The sequence below is a fragment of the Haliotis asinina genome, chromosome 12, assembly GCF_037392515.1.
Source record: "Haliotis asinina isolate JCU_RB_2024 chromosome 12, JCU_Hal_asi_v2, whole genome shotgun sequence".
NCBI classification, from domain to species: Eukaryota; Metazoa; Mollusca; class Gastropoda; order Lepetellida; family Haliotidae; genus Haliotis; species Haliotis asinina.
The window spans coordinates 4,453,858-4,471,057 of record NC_090291.1 but is presented as its reverse complement, the minus strand read 5'-3'; the positions used below and the strand labels follow the sequence as shown (position 1 = coordinate 4,471,057).

Sequence of the window (17,200 nt, the reverse complement as noted above, 5' to 3'; positions counted from 1 at the left end):
GAATCGTTTCATTCACACAGATTGACTGAAGTGTATGATGCGATACCCATGCTTCAAAAAGTTCAAAATTAAGATACGTTGTTCACTGGTCTCTTCGGGCTCAGTGACCATAAACACACATCAAGTGTCTATCCACCGTCCTGACCAGTGAACAAATTATAATGTAGTTTGACAAACTTAACCAATTAGTCCTGATAGCAAGAGAACGTGGATTTGTATGTAGAATTTATTCACACTATGTACAAGTATGTATTCAATAACATTCAACTGCATAATTACACGTCATGGATTAATGCAAAAAGAATAGTTATTTTCAGTCAAGATGCATGCAAAACAAGCTGACAATACATATTCATGTAAAAAATGAGTGTATACATAATACAGGTTCGACTGAGCAATTTACAAACTGGGAAATCAAACATCAACGAATATGATACAATGAAATTTGTAAGCAACTTATGACAAATGTTGAGCCTAGAATATTGGACGTTGATGTACAGCGGGAATGTCTATTTGCTCGAATATGTACATAGATCCATGGACAAGACCGTGTTTCTATCCTTTTCAGTATTCCGGTGTTGTTATAACTACAGAATTTTACAACTACACGCTGTTACGTTAATCACATTCGATTGATGTTAAACACCACATGGTCTTGTCGACCACTAGAAAACATAGAGTAGGACGCACCTTGTAATACACTTCTTTAGAAATTGGAAGTATTGCAAGGACTATACAGGTATTTATTTCGAAAACCTGTTTCATTACATAAGGAAACATGGATTTGAACACAGCGCTGAGTTCGACACACGTGATTTCCATCAAAAACATCTCACGCACTCTCATCCACATACCCACATCCTCACTCACTCACTCACCCACACACTCACTCACTCATTCACTGACACTCACTCATTCACTCACTCTAAACCACATAACACTGAAGAAACAGAGTCAAGGTTTCAAAGGCTCCAGAAGACATATGGACGGAATTATCAAAATTATGCCTGACCAAGTCTGTGTTAGACATATCCTGCAGTGTTAGTTGGCGTTGCCTTGTGGCACGTCTGTCAGTAGTGGAGTGAAGATGAGAAAACTTTTTAAGGGACGATGCGTGTCGCAACAGTCATTTAGATTTTGCTATCGTTTCTGGTTTGATATATTTGTTAGGTCGCCTCAATAGTTTTGCGGAGTACAAACAAACCTTTTTTGTTAGATTGCGATTGATGAATATTTGGGCACTTTTCCTAAAACCTAACTTCGTATAGGCATGTCTCGTTCACGTGGTACACAACACACACATATGAACAGAATTCTTAACCTGCTTGCTCCGATTGGGTGAAAAGACAAACCTTATCATAATGTAAATAAAAAAGGCCGAAACTTCAAATCGAAGTTGAACCTCACTCACTCAACCACTCACACACGGACAGATGTGATACAACTTGAGTTTGTGAGCGAACAACGTGCCTTGTTTGATAAACGTTACCGTTCGAGGCTGCAGAATGAACCAAGTAGATTTACAATTGCAAGACTGGTCCCCGTTTCAGTGAAGCAACAGATTCCAACATATCATATCACATTATCTTTCTGAACGGCAAATTGTGTTAGAGGTTATTCCGTTGTAACAAGTTCCTGCTGAGAAAAACCTGGTTTTTTCGTCTCCTGAAGGGAATAAGTCCCACAGCAGTCTTTCGGAATGTTCTGCTGCTGAGGGTAAACACAGTCAGATCCAGGGCGTAACTGGACAGCGCCGCTGCATCGGCACACAACAGCGGAATGGACTTGATTTCGTAGCTACGCCATCTTCCTGTCAAAGGGCTACTGTGGAGCCACGTCGAACTGACTGATGGTCCGAAATAATACGAGAGATGAACGAGAGCATACACAAGTTCACTTATTGCGAGGTAAAGGGAGACAACCAGAAACGGCGTATTAAAACTGGCTTTTTCCGGTTTCATCATGGATCGTCCGTAGGCTGAAGTGCGGCGTCTCGCCTTGCTGAGTACGAGAATGACAAGGACATTCAGTGTAATCACGCACAGAAGTGGGGTCAGAAAGAACAATATGATCACACCAAATCCATAAATCCACAGATAACCTGGTGGGAGGTTCGTCCGTAAGTCACACATGTCCGACTCTGGGTCCATCGCCCACGTGTAACCCTCAAGTGTGCTCAGTAGGAAGGCCAACAGTGCAAGAAGTACGATCACTCTCCTCGTCCGTGTTATACTGAGGATCTTCTCTCCGAGCATTGGATGGCAAATTTCGATATAACGTTCGATAGACATCCCCAATACGAGTAGAATCGCAAGAATTTGAACAGCAAGGAACACAATATGGACGAGCTGACATAGTCCTTGAATGTTCACGGAGTGTTGGGTTTCCAGAGCATGTGTCAAGATCACAAGGTTGTCCACTAAACTCAGAGCGATGAAGTAGCACACTGGCGGAACCTTCAATCGCGAGCGTACCCACACCACCGCAGTGAAGGTGTTGCCAATGACGCCGATGATGTATATAATCCGATAGACGTAGACTGTCATAACGTGAGCGACATCGTTTTGAGGGTATGACGTCACGTTGACGGAAGCGGATGCGTTTCCGGACGGGATCGACGTGTTGACAAACATGATTAGCTGCTGCCGAGAGTCAAACCTGGAACAGAAAATCAATTCAGTCAAATAAAATTCAATTCAAATTGTTTGAGTTATACTAACGTTATAACACTGGTAGATGGCCACACATATTGTGCGGCCATAGTACCAAATTCAAGTGCGAGAAAAGGAACGTCCAAATTCATAGTAAATCCGTTCTCTATCCACTGCGGTTTTGTTGTCTACAGCAGTGCATCATGAGAAGAATTCCAGAAATTTTATCTGGTCTTTGACATTATCAAATGCTGACAGGTAAGCATGTTGGTCCATGGCGCGTACTAACGTTTCTACGACTGAGGTCATTTACCGAACACATACGATGTGTCCTGTGATAAGTATTTTATCGCAGTCCCTTTTTCACTACCAGCTGTATATGAATATTAAGGGGAGCTCTTTCTGACACGAAGAGGTACGAGAAACATCACGCTCCCTGTGGCGTCACGGAGAAACGTGTCATGTGTCTGTAACTGCCAGGACACACACAAAAAAGTATCAGATCAAACAATATCTAAAAGAGACGTTTAATTACGGGAACATGGGTAAGTGGTAACAAAGAAACGTCAGGCAGGTTAATTGGTCTGCTGCAGTGCCTAACCTGACTTTCAAATGCTTTACCTGTTCCTGTATCTCCTAAGTCAAAATCATACGTGATTAGGTTCATACAACCATCACCAATTACAATTTGACTCATGATGTAAAACAACTGTACTTGCAAATAACGTCAACTAACACTGCCCATTTATTTATAGACGCCTGCCAAAGTCTTTCATTTTATTTTCAGTAAATGGCATAGAATATTTTAAATAATACACGCTGATCCAAAATGATCCACGGCACAATGGCAATTATTCTGCTACCCGGATTACACAATCCATCCACCTATATCTTATATACACACTCCATCCATCTATGTCTTACATACATAATCCATCTATCTACATCTTACATAAACAATCCATGTATCTATATCTTACATAAACAATCCATCCATCTATATCTTAGATACACAATCCATCCACCTATATCTTATATACACACTCCATCCATCTATGTCTTACATACATAATCCATCTATCTATATCTTACATAAACAATCCATGTATCTATATCTTACATAAACAATCCATGTATCTATATCTTACATAAACAATCCATGTATCTATATCTTAGATACACAATCCATCCACCTATATCTTATATACACACTCCATCCATCTATGTCTTACATACATAATCCATCTATCTATATCTTACATAAACAATCCATGTATCTATATCTTACATAAACAATCCATGTATCTATATCTTACATAAACAATCCATGTATCTATATCTTAGATACACAATCCATCCACCTATATCTTATATACACACTCCATCCATCTATGTCTTACATACATAATCCATCTATCTATATCTTACATAAACAATCCATGTATCTATATCTTACATAAACAATCCATGTATCTATATCTTACATAAACAATCCATCCATCTATATCTTAGATACACATTCCATCCAAATGCAGTCCAACTAAGATCATGCAGTCAATGTCCCGACCATAAACATAAAATAAACACACAGGGACTTACTCGGTATTCCTATCTGTGCACAAAAGACGTCTTATTTGTGCATGGTGGTCAGTACAAACTGACCGTGAAGTCGGAAAGGCCACTGAGACCCGTCACAGTCCACGTGCACCCACATCGCGACAGCCACACTCACAATGTCATGAAAATAAGGAGATGAAGATACATACCAGGCCTTACTTGTGTCTCCTGGAAGCTATAAATAGTGAGTTGTAGGCGCTGAACAGTTGTACCGTCATCACGCTGTCATAGAGTTGTGTATATTTTATTTACTATGCCTGCGAGCCTACACACACACACACACACACACACACACACACACACACACACACACACACACATACATACATAGTTTGTTTATCTTTTATAGTGTTATTGGAGGTTCTTATAAATCTTGAAATGTTGTTAACGAGTGAGTAATGACAGTAGCAGTTTCCATTTTGCGAGATTCCGCCATTTGCATAAACTAAGTAGGGATATGTTGGCATCTTATGTAAAAAAAATAGCATGTAAATAGATAGAGGAATTTGTGAATTACAAATACAACAACTTCTGTTTGTTCTTGATACATTTCTTCAGCGACCAGTCTCTGTTGATAAATGGTGGTTCGACGTCCGAAATGGCATTATGGGTCAGGTATACAAGCGATAAAATGTATTTTTCAAACGCCGTTAGATCTTTGAACCGTTTATGATAATTACCCTTTGAACTTACATGAATGTCTTCCCTCCATTTCTGTATAAAATGATCTTTCAGAATTGATTAAACCATCGAGGCGAAACAAGCACAAACTACTGTCAAATACATAAATTAAGCCACAACTGTTTAAAATACTTTTCATGTGAGATATAAACGGGAGCATACATATGGTCTCTTCTTGAAAAAGGAACTGTGAGTATCAATGTCTGGAAAACAACCTTACCTATAAGCGGTAGCTGCATATTCTGTGAAGCCTGTGTCGACGTGTTCAGTGATATTTCTAAAATGTATTTTGGTTTGTAACTAGTCAGCTTTAAACATGTGTGACCAATGCAAGATAAAGATGTTTTTAATACATATTTAATTCCAAAGGTAATTAATTAGCACAGGGTAATGGCATGCATTTATTCTGCATCACTTAATTGCTAATACTGAAGAGATGCTAATCCCCAAGTTAATCCTTTCCATTGTATTGCAATATATCTTGTCAGCCACCCGGACTGCACGGCGTCACGTTTCATTAACTAAAACTGTTTGTGTTAATGACATAATCCCAGTTCTTTAATCTGGGTTATATAGACATTATTCTAAAACGAACAAAAAATAACAATGGGTGAACTGAAATATTACACCTGCCATTGAATGTACGCATTTGTCATACCTGTATTAGCACTTTTAAACACACGTACACACCCAATAGAATTAGAAACAGGCAGATGGTGGAGTGATTGAGTGCATGATGGAAAACTACAATAGGAGATGCATTTCACTTCATGTTACATTGCCCATATTTTAGAAATTTTTAGCCATTCCTACCAAATTAATATTGTAATATTCTATAACTAGATAAATGTATATCCCAGTGTGCTCCCTGATGTAATGAAAGAATTACTGTTGAAACAAACAACTGTTTGAAAGCCGGCTGCTATGAACAAATCTGTACTTTGGAAACCCAACAAGGAAACGTTGATTATTTGATAGATACTCAAAAATACGCGAGCATGATATGGTGAGAATGGTATTTGACTCTGGTATTAGCAGACATACCTTGTGACTGTAGGAAAGAAGTTATTGTCAGTTGCACTACACACTGTTGATACAAGGTGTTCTGATAACGCGAGCGCATCCTGCCTTCCTGGATGCACAAATTAAGTAAGAATTGGTCACCGCAGCAGATTTTTTCCTATCTCAGCAGTGTTCGTACAATCTTAACTCAAATCACCACTCGATGTTAATTGTACGTCATAAGACTGGTTGTGACTCACAAATTTATCTCCTCCCTGTCGACTACACAGCGACCACTCACACATGCTCTTCTATTACCAGTACGCGTTGTACGATGTCGAACTGTGGTTTAAAATCGTATCTCGAACATTGATATAACCTTGGACGAGGATATTATCTCAGTTCCTATGCGCAAAATGTGTTTATGGAGATAAGGGATAACAACCAATTCCTGTTATCCTCGGCATCCACAACAACATAGCGTGGCACACACTGCACGACATCATCAAATTCTACGCCAACACTTTAAGTCATTAGTAAACTTGAGGATTACTCTCTGATGTATAAAACAAACCAGTATTGCAATTTTGCACGCAGCACGGTGGTACATATCTAAGAACACATATAGCATCCATTACCACTTAAAACTTTTGTATTTAAAGATGAGTTCGATAATACAGTTAGAATGAAAGAGCTAGGCTTAACGCCTATTAGAACTGCACTGCAGTACCTTAACCAGCTTGATGTAGAAGGAACGTCGAGAAGCAAAGATGTCATGAATGTTCATCGAACTCTCAAATACAGGTCCACTTCACGTAAACCGGGAAGCATTGTCCAGGAATAATCTAGGATTCGAACTCACAACCTGTTGCACGGTCATGTATACCTAAGACCCATGCATGTCACAATGACAGTACTGGGTGGCAACGATTAGCTCTAATAGTCATCTGCAAAGCAAACCTCAACTGTCGCATGCTATTATAAATGAAAATCTACACCTTCACAAATACTGCTAGATTGCTTTACAAGAGACGAAGTTCACAAAAAAACTCTATTATTCTCCCAATCATAACAGACAAATAGCTGTGAAGTACATACAAAAGCTCTGCTCTGAATCGTAAAAGGCAAATATAGCTGTGACGTACACATAAATACCCTGTTATCCACCGAATCATAAAAGGCAAATACATGTGAAATACATACAAAATCTCTGTTATCTACTGAATCATAAACAGGTGTGAAGTACACACAAAACATCCTTTTGGCCACCGAATCGTAAAAGACAAATAGATGTGAAGGACATACAAAACCTCTGTTATGTATGGAATCATTAAAGGCAAAGTCGATGTGAAGTACGTATACATGCCAACTAAAATGTCCTGCCTCTCCACCACTCCCATAAAAATAAATCGTGTCATCATTTATCATTCACTATACTTTGTGACTCTATTAACCCCGGGTTCTTTGCTCCAGGTTCCAGAAGGTGACCGCGATGTAATACAGTTTGTCTCCGTTTACTGCGGTAACCATATACGTCAACTTACAAATGACGTCCACTTACAGTGAAGACATCACGAGTACAAATTCACATCTGTAGCTCTTCCTCCGGTTCAAACACTGGTTAGGGCTACATTGTCAACAAGTTCATCAGAAAGTCATGAAGCATATGAAACAAAGAGGCGTCGTGAACTGCTCACGAATCCCCGATGGTCCAGTGAGCGTAGTACTCCACAGTTTTCAGATGTCGAAATATGTTTCCTACAAACTGACGAAAATTGAGAAAATGTCACCACGGCATACCTCCAGAAATCTGTGTCTGTAACGCATTATCCCTGTTATCTAATTTAAAACTATCTTGAATCACCTTTCTTTGGACACTGGATCTGGCACGTTTCATTGCCGCAATTCATTTTATAAAATAAACATTTTAAGCAAATTCAAACGTGGCTATACCTTTGGACACCATCTAAAACAGGTTTCTTTCCAGTGTAATTTATTTAGACGCTCTAGTGTCCAGAAGAAATTTTGGAATAAACAGATAAATAAGGAAAATGAATACAGTTGTAAACATGCCTAATAAACATACGTTACACATATTTTTTTGCTGTGCATGTCTCGACAATTCATCACATTACCTTGGATGGGCAATGCAGGTGTTCCTAGTAAATTTAGCTCAGTGACCTTTATAATGCTCCTTTGTGTGAAGGGTGTATGGAAGCTCTATAAGGAATGCATTGGACTGTAGAATGTGTGTTGTTTCTTAAACTACATAGAGCTTTTACATCGTAGATACCCTTGGTAATTCAACAACATATGCATTGTCACATTCATTGTCACTTAACAAATGGTGCTGAAGTTGTCAACGATTAACATTGAAACGACGTAAAGCCATGACACCTTTCCCAGTAATACCACCGGGTGTCACAGGTTCTGGGCTAAAGAGTCAGTGCTTCCCAATGATACCTTAGATGGATACTTACTTATACAATGCTTTAACAGAGTCATTCCATTGACAGTATTATCAGGTGTAGGACAGGGCTGTGTTTTGTCGCCGTCTTTATTTTCCATCTATGTTAATGACCTCGTAACGGAAATTAACTTGGACTGTGATGTTAGAATTGAAATAACACGTTGAGCATTCTACTATAGGCAGATGACACATTGCTACTATAGCGCCAAACGAATATTCTCTAAAACCTTTGATGGACTGTGTAGAAAACTGGTGCTGAAGACGCCAATTACAAATCAACGTAAAGAAAAAGAAAGGAGTTCGTCACTGTACCCCGTCAACACCACGTTCATCGTATCACTTCACCATCGGAGAAGATAATGTTGATGTCAGCTGCGCATACAAGTATCTCGGCATCAAGAAAACCTTGATCGCAACTTTACAACTACAGAAATTGCAAAGTCAACAAGCAGAGCTCTCAGCGTAGTCATATGTACAATCAAGTCTGCTGGTGGAATGGCGTACGACGTTTTCACTCCGTTATATAACAACCTGGTGCAACCTATACTTTCCTATGGTTCCGGTGCATGGGTCACATGCATCAACGCTGTACAGAACACAACGTGTCGTTTCTTCCTTCTTCAATGCTGGACGGAAACTCCCGAACCTGTCACTACGAGGTTCAATGGGTGGGGCCGCCCCCTCCACTGATCACAAGATTGAATCTATTAAACTCTGGCGTAAACTATCCGGTGTGGACTCAGACAGACTTGTATATAAAATACATCAGTGGTCGAGTACATTTCGTAAATCATGCCATCATAGAATCAAAAAAGTTTCTTCTTAGTTCACAGTTCACATTTACATGGTGTTACAGACTATATATGTGTCAAAGACTGCCTTATACTGAAGGACCACAATGACTGGCTTTCCTGGCTTGTGGGATGTTCGTAATCTTCCCAATGGCAACAAATTACGTACTTATAAATATAAATAATTATAAATTACCCTTATTCAAACACACCCTTTCTGTTGAATGTTATGTAAAAGATGTTCTTAATCGCTCACATAGAAGTCTCATCAGCAAGTTACGATTCGGATCATTGCCACTGGCAGTGGAAGTTGGACGTTTTACACGACCCATAACCCAATTACAAAACTGCACATGCAAATTTTGTAGTAGTAACTCTGTCGAGGATCAGGTCCATTTTCTTGTTGAATGTAGTTTCTATAATAATATCAGAGATGAGCTCTTTAGTAAACAAGCCATAAATGATTCCTTCAATGCCTTATCTACGGCCAGTAAATTCATTTACATATTGTCCAACGAATAGCACATAGACGGAACGTTTTCTTCCATGTTTTCTTCTAGGAACACCCACACCCAATTGAACTGACCATACAGGTCTGGCTGTATTTTATGTATCTTTCTCTTTTGTGACATTTTACGGTATTGACCTTTTAATATAGCACTTCTTCTTCTTCTTCTTCTTCTTCTTCTTCTTCTTCTTCTTCTTCTTCTTCTTCTTCCAATGATTACACACACACGTGCATCCACGCACTCACGCACTCACGCACCCCACGGGAACAGATGACATTACAATACAAACTGGCTTTTACTAGTGTAAACCAGTGAGAGTCAACCACGTCAGACGTACCAGCACGATGTGTTGATAGCTGACTGTTTGCCATGATTTATCGTTTGGTATTGTCCGGAATTCCACCCAAAGGGGGCGGTGGGGTAGCCTAATGGTTTAAGCGTTCGCTCGTCACGCCGAAGGCCCGGGTTCGATTCCCCACATGGGTACAATGTGTGAAGCCCATTTTCTGGTGTTCCCCGACGTGATATTGCTGAAATATTGCTAAAAAGCGGCGTAAAACTAAACTCACTCACTCACTCACTCACCACCCACAGAACAACCCCAGTGTTGGTGGGCACTTGGTGTCTGACCTTTTGCTTGTGAACGTCTGAAAGTCCGCATCAACACGGGCACGTTATGGTCTAGCCCACACCAGACTTTGCAGCCTGCTGTGAGCTGCCTGGGCCATCACGTTCACAGGCGGTCTTCGTTAAGACACTTTTATGTTATTATGAGATATTCTCGATATCTTCATGAGTAGATATGAATCCTCTACGCAGTTACGTTTCAGCCTGCCACACCCAGGTCTCATTACAACCTGACTCATTTACTGGCACCCGCTGAGAAGTTTGTAAAACACTCGGGAAATGTGGAATACGCCGTGCCCACTCTCGTACCCTTAATTTGACACAATATTAAAATAATGCTGTCTCGAAGGCATTGTAAGCATGAGCTCAGCTCAGTTGCATTTGTGAGTTCTCCAAATAGTCCTACAAACTGTGAGTTCTCCAGAATAAGCCTGCAGGGTTTGACTGGCGCGAGTTCCGAACACGTGCGGTCCATGCATAACGTAAACGCGCTCAGATGCAACGCCAGAATACTGTACGTTTTCAACCCCAGTGATAGCTACATTTACATAATTTCTGCCCCTACTTTTGTCGGAAATGTATTATTATATAGGAGTGTTATCAATTCTACCAAGTGGAGATTACATGATATGTATACCTACCCATCTACGAAAATCCACTAGCTAACCTACCAACTAAAATCCACCTACCAACCTACCTACCAACCTACCTACCTACCTACCTACCTACCTACCTACCTACCTACCTACCTACCTACCTACATACATACATACATACATACATACATACATACATACATACATACATACCAACCGATTTACCTTCTTTCCTAACCACCACCAACTACCTACCTACATGCCTGCATAACTACCCTCATACCTACCTACCTATGGAAATACCTATCTATATAGGTTACTGTGCAACGGTAGTGTTGGGAAGGTTATCTTATTATATACGTCGTTATTAGAGACGATGTAAATTTCAACTTGAATATGACTTTCGATATTTTTATGTAAAACATGAATCAATGGATATTCTACTTGTATGCAGCAAGGAAGTCTCCATTTGGTATTGATACTAACATGTGACGTGAATATAAAATTAGCAATAGGTGCAATAAAATATCAACTCGGAATTCATCTGAAATGTTTATACATTCCATGATGTTATCGCATATTATTGATGATACTATTCACAGTTAGCACTCGGCTATCTGAGAAAATACCTCTCCAAAACATGCCATACGACATTCCCTACAATGACTTCAGTTTTACACGCTCAAATGGAGAAGTCCATGACAACAGACCATTAACAGTATATACAATTCCAAATCTGTTATGAAGACGTTGAAAGGAATGTGAAGTGAAACATAACGAAACAAGAACAGACACCCACCTTATAGTCACGTTTCCCCTACAACTCCTCCCTAGAACACTGTGCGTGTGCTGTCCCTCTCATGATGTCGAACACATATATATCCTCAACGCAGCCAATCTTCTAACGGTACAACACACAACGTGATCACGGACCAACACACGAAGGGGAAAAAACATGGCATTGGCACATTTATCATGCCTGACTAACTTCCCAGGCCTTTGTTCTATTTTAGGCCATGTACATTTCCTCTTTTGTAAAGCGAATCATCGTTTTCTCGATTCCTTGGAATATCGAATTGTCCCGATTTCGACACAAATAAATTACATATGAATATGAACGTTAGTTTTCTAATACCTTTCAGGAAGGAAAAGTGTATATATTTATAACTTTACATGTTTATTGCAAAACCTTTGGAGCCACAATAAACTCAGTGCGCCTAGTGGCAGCAAAAGTTGTATACTCCCCAGGGAGTTGAGATTGAAATACGATGTGCTGTTGAGATTGACATCCGGTGATCGAGGGAAAATACCTAGCGCCTAGAGAAATTGCCTTGCAGTTTGATTTGTGCGCTATACAAGAACACTTATAATAATAAATTGCATTCGGTAATAAAGTTGGTCGGTAATAATTGCGGCAAATAACGCCTGATGAATCAGTGGTTGAAATCATTGGCAAAGATCCAAGCCACGAGGTTACCGTGAAGTTGATAGAAACACGTAACCATACGATCCCGATTTTTGTCACGTGTTGCAAGAAGCATGACATAATGGGGGACAGGAAGGAACGCATGATAAACAGGAATAAGGAGACGTAAAACAAGAATGTTTGGGCCCATCCTGCTTGGAAATTAGTGACAGAATGATCCCGTTAGAATCATGACGTCAAAATGCATTCAACCATAAACCTAATTAAGTTATGAACCAGATCATGATCACATGAAACTTTTATAACGGAACACGTCATTTACTGTTGAATCTATGATATTTGCAATGTTCACAGTGATAATCTTAGCTTATAGAGAAATTGTGCTTGAAAATTGAAGCAAACCATTGACCTGAAAAGGACCAGTTTGAATAATTAGCAATATTTCTTTATCGCGTTTCACATAAAAGTGAATTCCAATGACAACCTCCACATGCTCAGTTACCCACGAATCATATTTGTGTCATATGCGTATGAAGGCGATAGACTGATAAGGCTTGATAATTTTATCAATAGTGCCATGAGGAATACAAGTGGAGCCTGAGCCATAGAGTGATAACGTAGTGCTCACGCATGCAGCTAGATTAGGCAACGATTGGAAGTACGGAAAAGGATATGAGATTGGACTTGTTACAAATCGATGACTATATGGAAGGCGACGGTGTGTAAATGATCAACAACACATTTTTCAGTGTATGCTTGTTCTTTGATCAAGGTTACATTTCAAAAACTCCTGCAACAAGCTATCACGACATGTTTATATTTGATCATATGTTACAAAAGCAATGTCAGATGCATTTTATCATTTCCTGCCAGTACTGCATATTGCTTTGATTGATTAAACACGCAGTGTGTGTGTGTGTGTATGTGTGTGTGTGTGTGTGTGTGTGTGTGTATCTGTCTCTGTGTGTGTGCGTGCGTGCGTGCGTGCGTGCGTGTTAAATCGATGTGTGTGAAAATACTTAAATCAATGTGTGTGAAAATACTGGACAGCATGAAAGGACAGGCGTTTTTTTGTTGGTTTTGTGTGTGTGTGTGTGTGTGTGTGTGTGTGTGTGTGTGTGTGTGTGTGTGTGTGTGTGTGTGTGTGTGTGTGTGTGTGTGTGTTCTTTCATGTGATTCCTTATTTTTTTCCATCAGTATTTGTAGGCAATCTGCTTACCCGTGCATGTGTATTTGAGCGCACATGGTATTGTCCCTTTTTCATAATGACAAATAACACCTGGTCATGATGAGGTTTGCTTTAAGTGGGATTATGGAAATGGTTTTCTTACTGTTACTTACAGTCATCACAAATGGCTGTAAGATGTATAACCATCTGTATATATGAGTAACTCTCAACCGTCGGTTATATACAGCAGGACAAAAGAATGTACACACCCATACATGTATCTGACGGTGTCTAAAAGTGGAACAAACAAGAAAGGGCTATTCTATGGTGATGTACTTGACAGAAGCATAATATATATATTGAATACCTTGTCTTTTTTTCTAATTTTGCGTTTTTTGGTTTTGTATCTTACCCTTTATGGGTTTTTTGTTGTACTGTTGTTTGTTTATGGTGTGTGTGTGTGTGTGTGTGTGTGTGTATGTGTGTGTGAGTGTGTGTATGTGTGTGTGTGTGTGTGTTTAAAGTGAGAATGGGTCATCTAACCTGACACTGGATATTAGAGTGACCGTTCTGCACCTTACCAATGCATAGATATAGACAACTGAATGTTGATTTAGCACTGTATATAATAGTGACAATCTATGTAATCAATGTGTTCAACAATTTTTTTATTGTGTAAAGAAAATATAGGAAAGTAGAAATTAAACCAGCCCAAACTACTTCAATATGACTACTAAATATTGACAGGCAAAGGTGGACCGGCCGCACTGGCAGTTTCACCCTTCAAGTAAACCAGAACGCTTTTCTATTCAGCTGACTACACATTCTGACCCTATAATTCACCAGTCCATAAAACAGAGTCCAAAGTTTCACCTCGCAGTCTAATAACTGAACAAGAAAAGGTCAGCGGGTATTGGAACATTGTCCGGCTTTGATGCAGTTTGCCTCTTGCTGTACCAACACTGACCAGTTCCATGTCCTCTGTGGACACGGATTCTGGTCACCTTTGACCACATCCGCTTCATCAATCAAACCCGAGACGTCTGCTACCACGGCACAGGCGCCAACTACTGAACCCGTCACAACCATCTCAACTATGGAGCTTCAACATCTTGTCATTTATCAAGACATTTTCTTGAATCCTACTTATCAATCATCCCCTGATGTACGATGCCCTCCCTATGAACAGTGTACGGCATTATGTCGACTGGTGTTGTGGACATTAGGCGTGGTGTAATCCAGGGTAAACTACAGGGGTTCAGTGACACACAGAACTAGTATCTGACCTTAGGCATAGCGACCAAGGTCACGTGACGTCATAGGAGTACAGGTGAATAATTACATGTTTATGGATGTAAGTAAAAAGGGCTTAATCGTATGTCAAGTTGTTAATAACAACTTTCTGAAAAAAGCTACACATTTTTCATTCCATGAAACATCACATGAATTTCTGTCACAAGAACTATATGTTGGCTTACTGGGGCGGTTACACTTCAAAGTACTAGAAAACGCGTACTTTGTTTCATTACCCTTTGAAACTACCGTCTAAATGGCAACATTTTGCCTCCAAAACATTAACATTGTCTTTATGTGTTCCAAAAACATTTCTCCTAGTCAATATATCTTCATGCGTCCGCCATTTGACTGGTGTGTATAGAATGCATGCAGGATTGTCGAGGTTGATGTCTATCCTGTACTGGAAAGGATACGGAAATGGAAAATTGGACCACAAACGACACAAACGACTAAGCCGAAAAACATTGCGAACATAATGTCCAAAACAATACCATGAGACTGGTAGTACATACACCACCATTGATAAGCATAGCTTGTTCATTTCATGTTTAGTCACCTTTAAAAATTGGCGTGCTCTTATAGTAAATTAGTGTAGTATATTTCAAAGCACTACCAGGTTGTCATGGTAACATCAGCTTAGTTAGGCTTGAAGAGTTCAGCGTCCGAGACTGAAAACAGATGCATGGTTTCATGCTATTTCCCTTAGTTTCTATCCTTCTTTTCAATAGTGTCAAATACGAGTGAATGAGTGAGTGAGTGAGCATGGTCTTGCGCCTTTTTTAGCTATATACCAGCAATATGACGAAGGTGGACACCGGTATGTGCAAATGCTTTAAGGATGCCCACTGCCCCTTTTCAAATACGACGCCATTTTTGAGATAATGCTCAGTATTGACTGAAGACAGGGACAGCTGTTATTGTTGTGCTACAGACATATCCTTCTGTCAGGATCAGACAACCACCATGATTCGGGTTGAAATGATCTTCAGTAGCCCATGTTTGTCGTACGAGGCGATCGCCGACTTGTCATCATTGTATGCCAGTTGTGTGGATCGATTCTCATGTTATTGATCACTGAATTGTCTGGTCCAAGATTCGATCATTTACTGACTGTCGCCATATTGCTGAGTGGGACGTAAAGCTCACTCAATCACTCACTCATGAGTTTAGGCAACAGGGGCTAGGAACGCATTGTGTCTTTTATCATTAGGCGTAATAACCGTACTATTGCAGAGGTTGAAACAAGAACACCGTACCTTTTCCACAACATAATTCATACCCACTGATCGATTCGCGGTTTTGACTTTGAACTCTAAATGACCTAACAATCACTTCCTTGCTCGGCATAAAATTGTCCCTATACCTCTGTAGATAGTAACAACGCCGAAACCAGTGCAATATTATCCACCTAAAGAGATTCCTTTTCGTTTAAAATGCAGAATATATATAAATGAAATCTATACGACCCTAGATCAGTGTTGCCACCAGGTGTTGAAAAGGGGTTCGCGATGTTCTCTACTGACACAATTTGCTAAGGCATGTGTTCGCTTACTGTCCAGCTACACACAGCATCACGTGTGTTCTGCAGTCAACTGACACTGACCTTGAGTGGGATACATTTATTTTGAGTCCTGTCATGTGTAAAAAGTTGTACATTTCTGGAATTAGAAAAACTTGATAAAATGTGAGCTTATGACACGGAACACCTGTATTCCGTAAAGTAACAGCACAGAATCCAGCCGACGTCATTTACATGATGTATGTCAGGGATGTGGAGAGGATTCAGGAAACTAGGTAGGGCTCGGGAGTGTTTCTACTCACATTGTTCCTTCTGGCCATTACGTTTTACAAAAGGCTACTAAATCCACCTGGCAGGTGCTGGTTAAAGCTGGGATACGATGACTGGCCAAGTCGTTTCCCTCCCAAGTTTGTTCGTCGCATTTAATGACACGCGGGATTTCTGATGATCCACTCTAAAAATCAACTGTTCACAGGTGGCATCCATTACGATCTGGAGAAGGTCACGAGGTCGTGGGTTTCTAATCTTTCAGCGCAAAAATTATTTGAACACCGCTCATTTAGTAAGCACTGTTTCAAGCAAAGTGTAGATCTGTCTGTGTTCCGGGCAATGATTATTCCTGTGACGCCTGTTATTGGGCCCACTTGCACCACCAAGTTCACGTCACAGAATTCTGCAGCACAAGGTGCATCTGTTTGCTTATCACGCCAGAGGACTGTAAACAGCCAGTGTGAACAAATAACTCTGTTCATATGCAAACATGAACGTCTTATGTGGCTGTTATCGTCTCAGGGAAGACAAAGGTCACTGGAAACATGTTAACGCCAATGTACAACAAATTTTATCA

At 40.0% G+C, this 17,200-nt stretch overlaps 1 protein-coding gene across 3 annotated transcripts; it reads right to left on the bottom strand.

Moving 5' to 3' along the window:
* Positions 1 to 208: 208 nt before the first annotated feature.
* On the bottom strand, positions 209 to 16,745 carry LOC137257844 (neuromedin-U receptor 1-like). Of its 3 annotated transcripts, none has more exons than XM_067795323.1 (2): positions 16,656 to 16,745; positions 209 to 2,658 (listed from the first exon to the last, which is right to left on the bottom strand). In XM_067795323.1, coding segments are annotated over exons 1-2 (1,053 nt in total). In that variant the 5' UTR covers positions 16,658 to 16,745; the 3' UTR covers positions 209 to 1,607. The 3 variants fall into 3 exon arrangements, with proteins under 3 accessions (XP_067651424.1, XP_067651425.1, XP_067651426.1); XM_067795324.1 differs by lacking the exon at positions 16,656 to 16,745 and adding an exon at positions 11,744 to 11,790; XM_067795325.1 differs by lacking the exon at positions 16,656 to 16,745 and adding an exon at positions 4,251 to 4,382.
* Between the last annotated feature and the right edge of the window lie 455 nt (positions 16,746 to 17,200).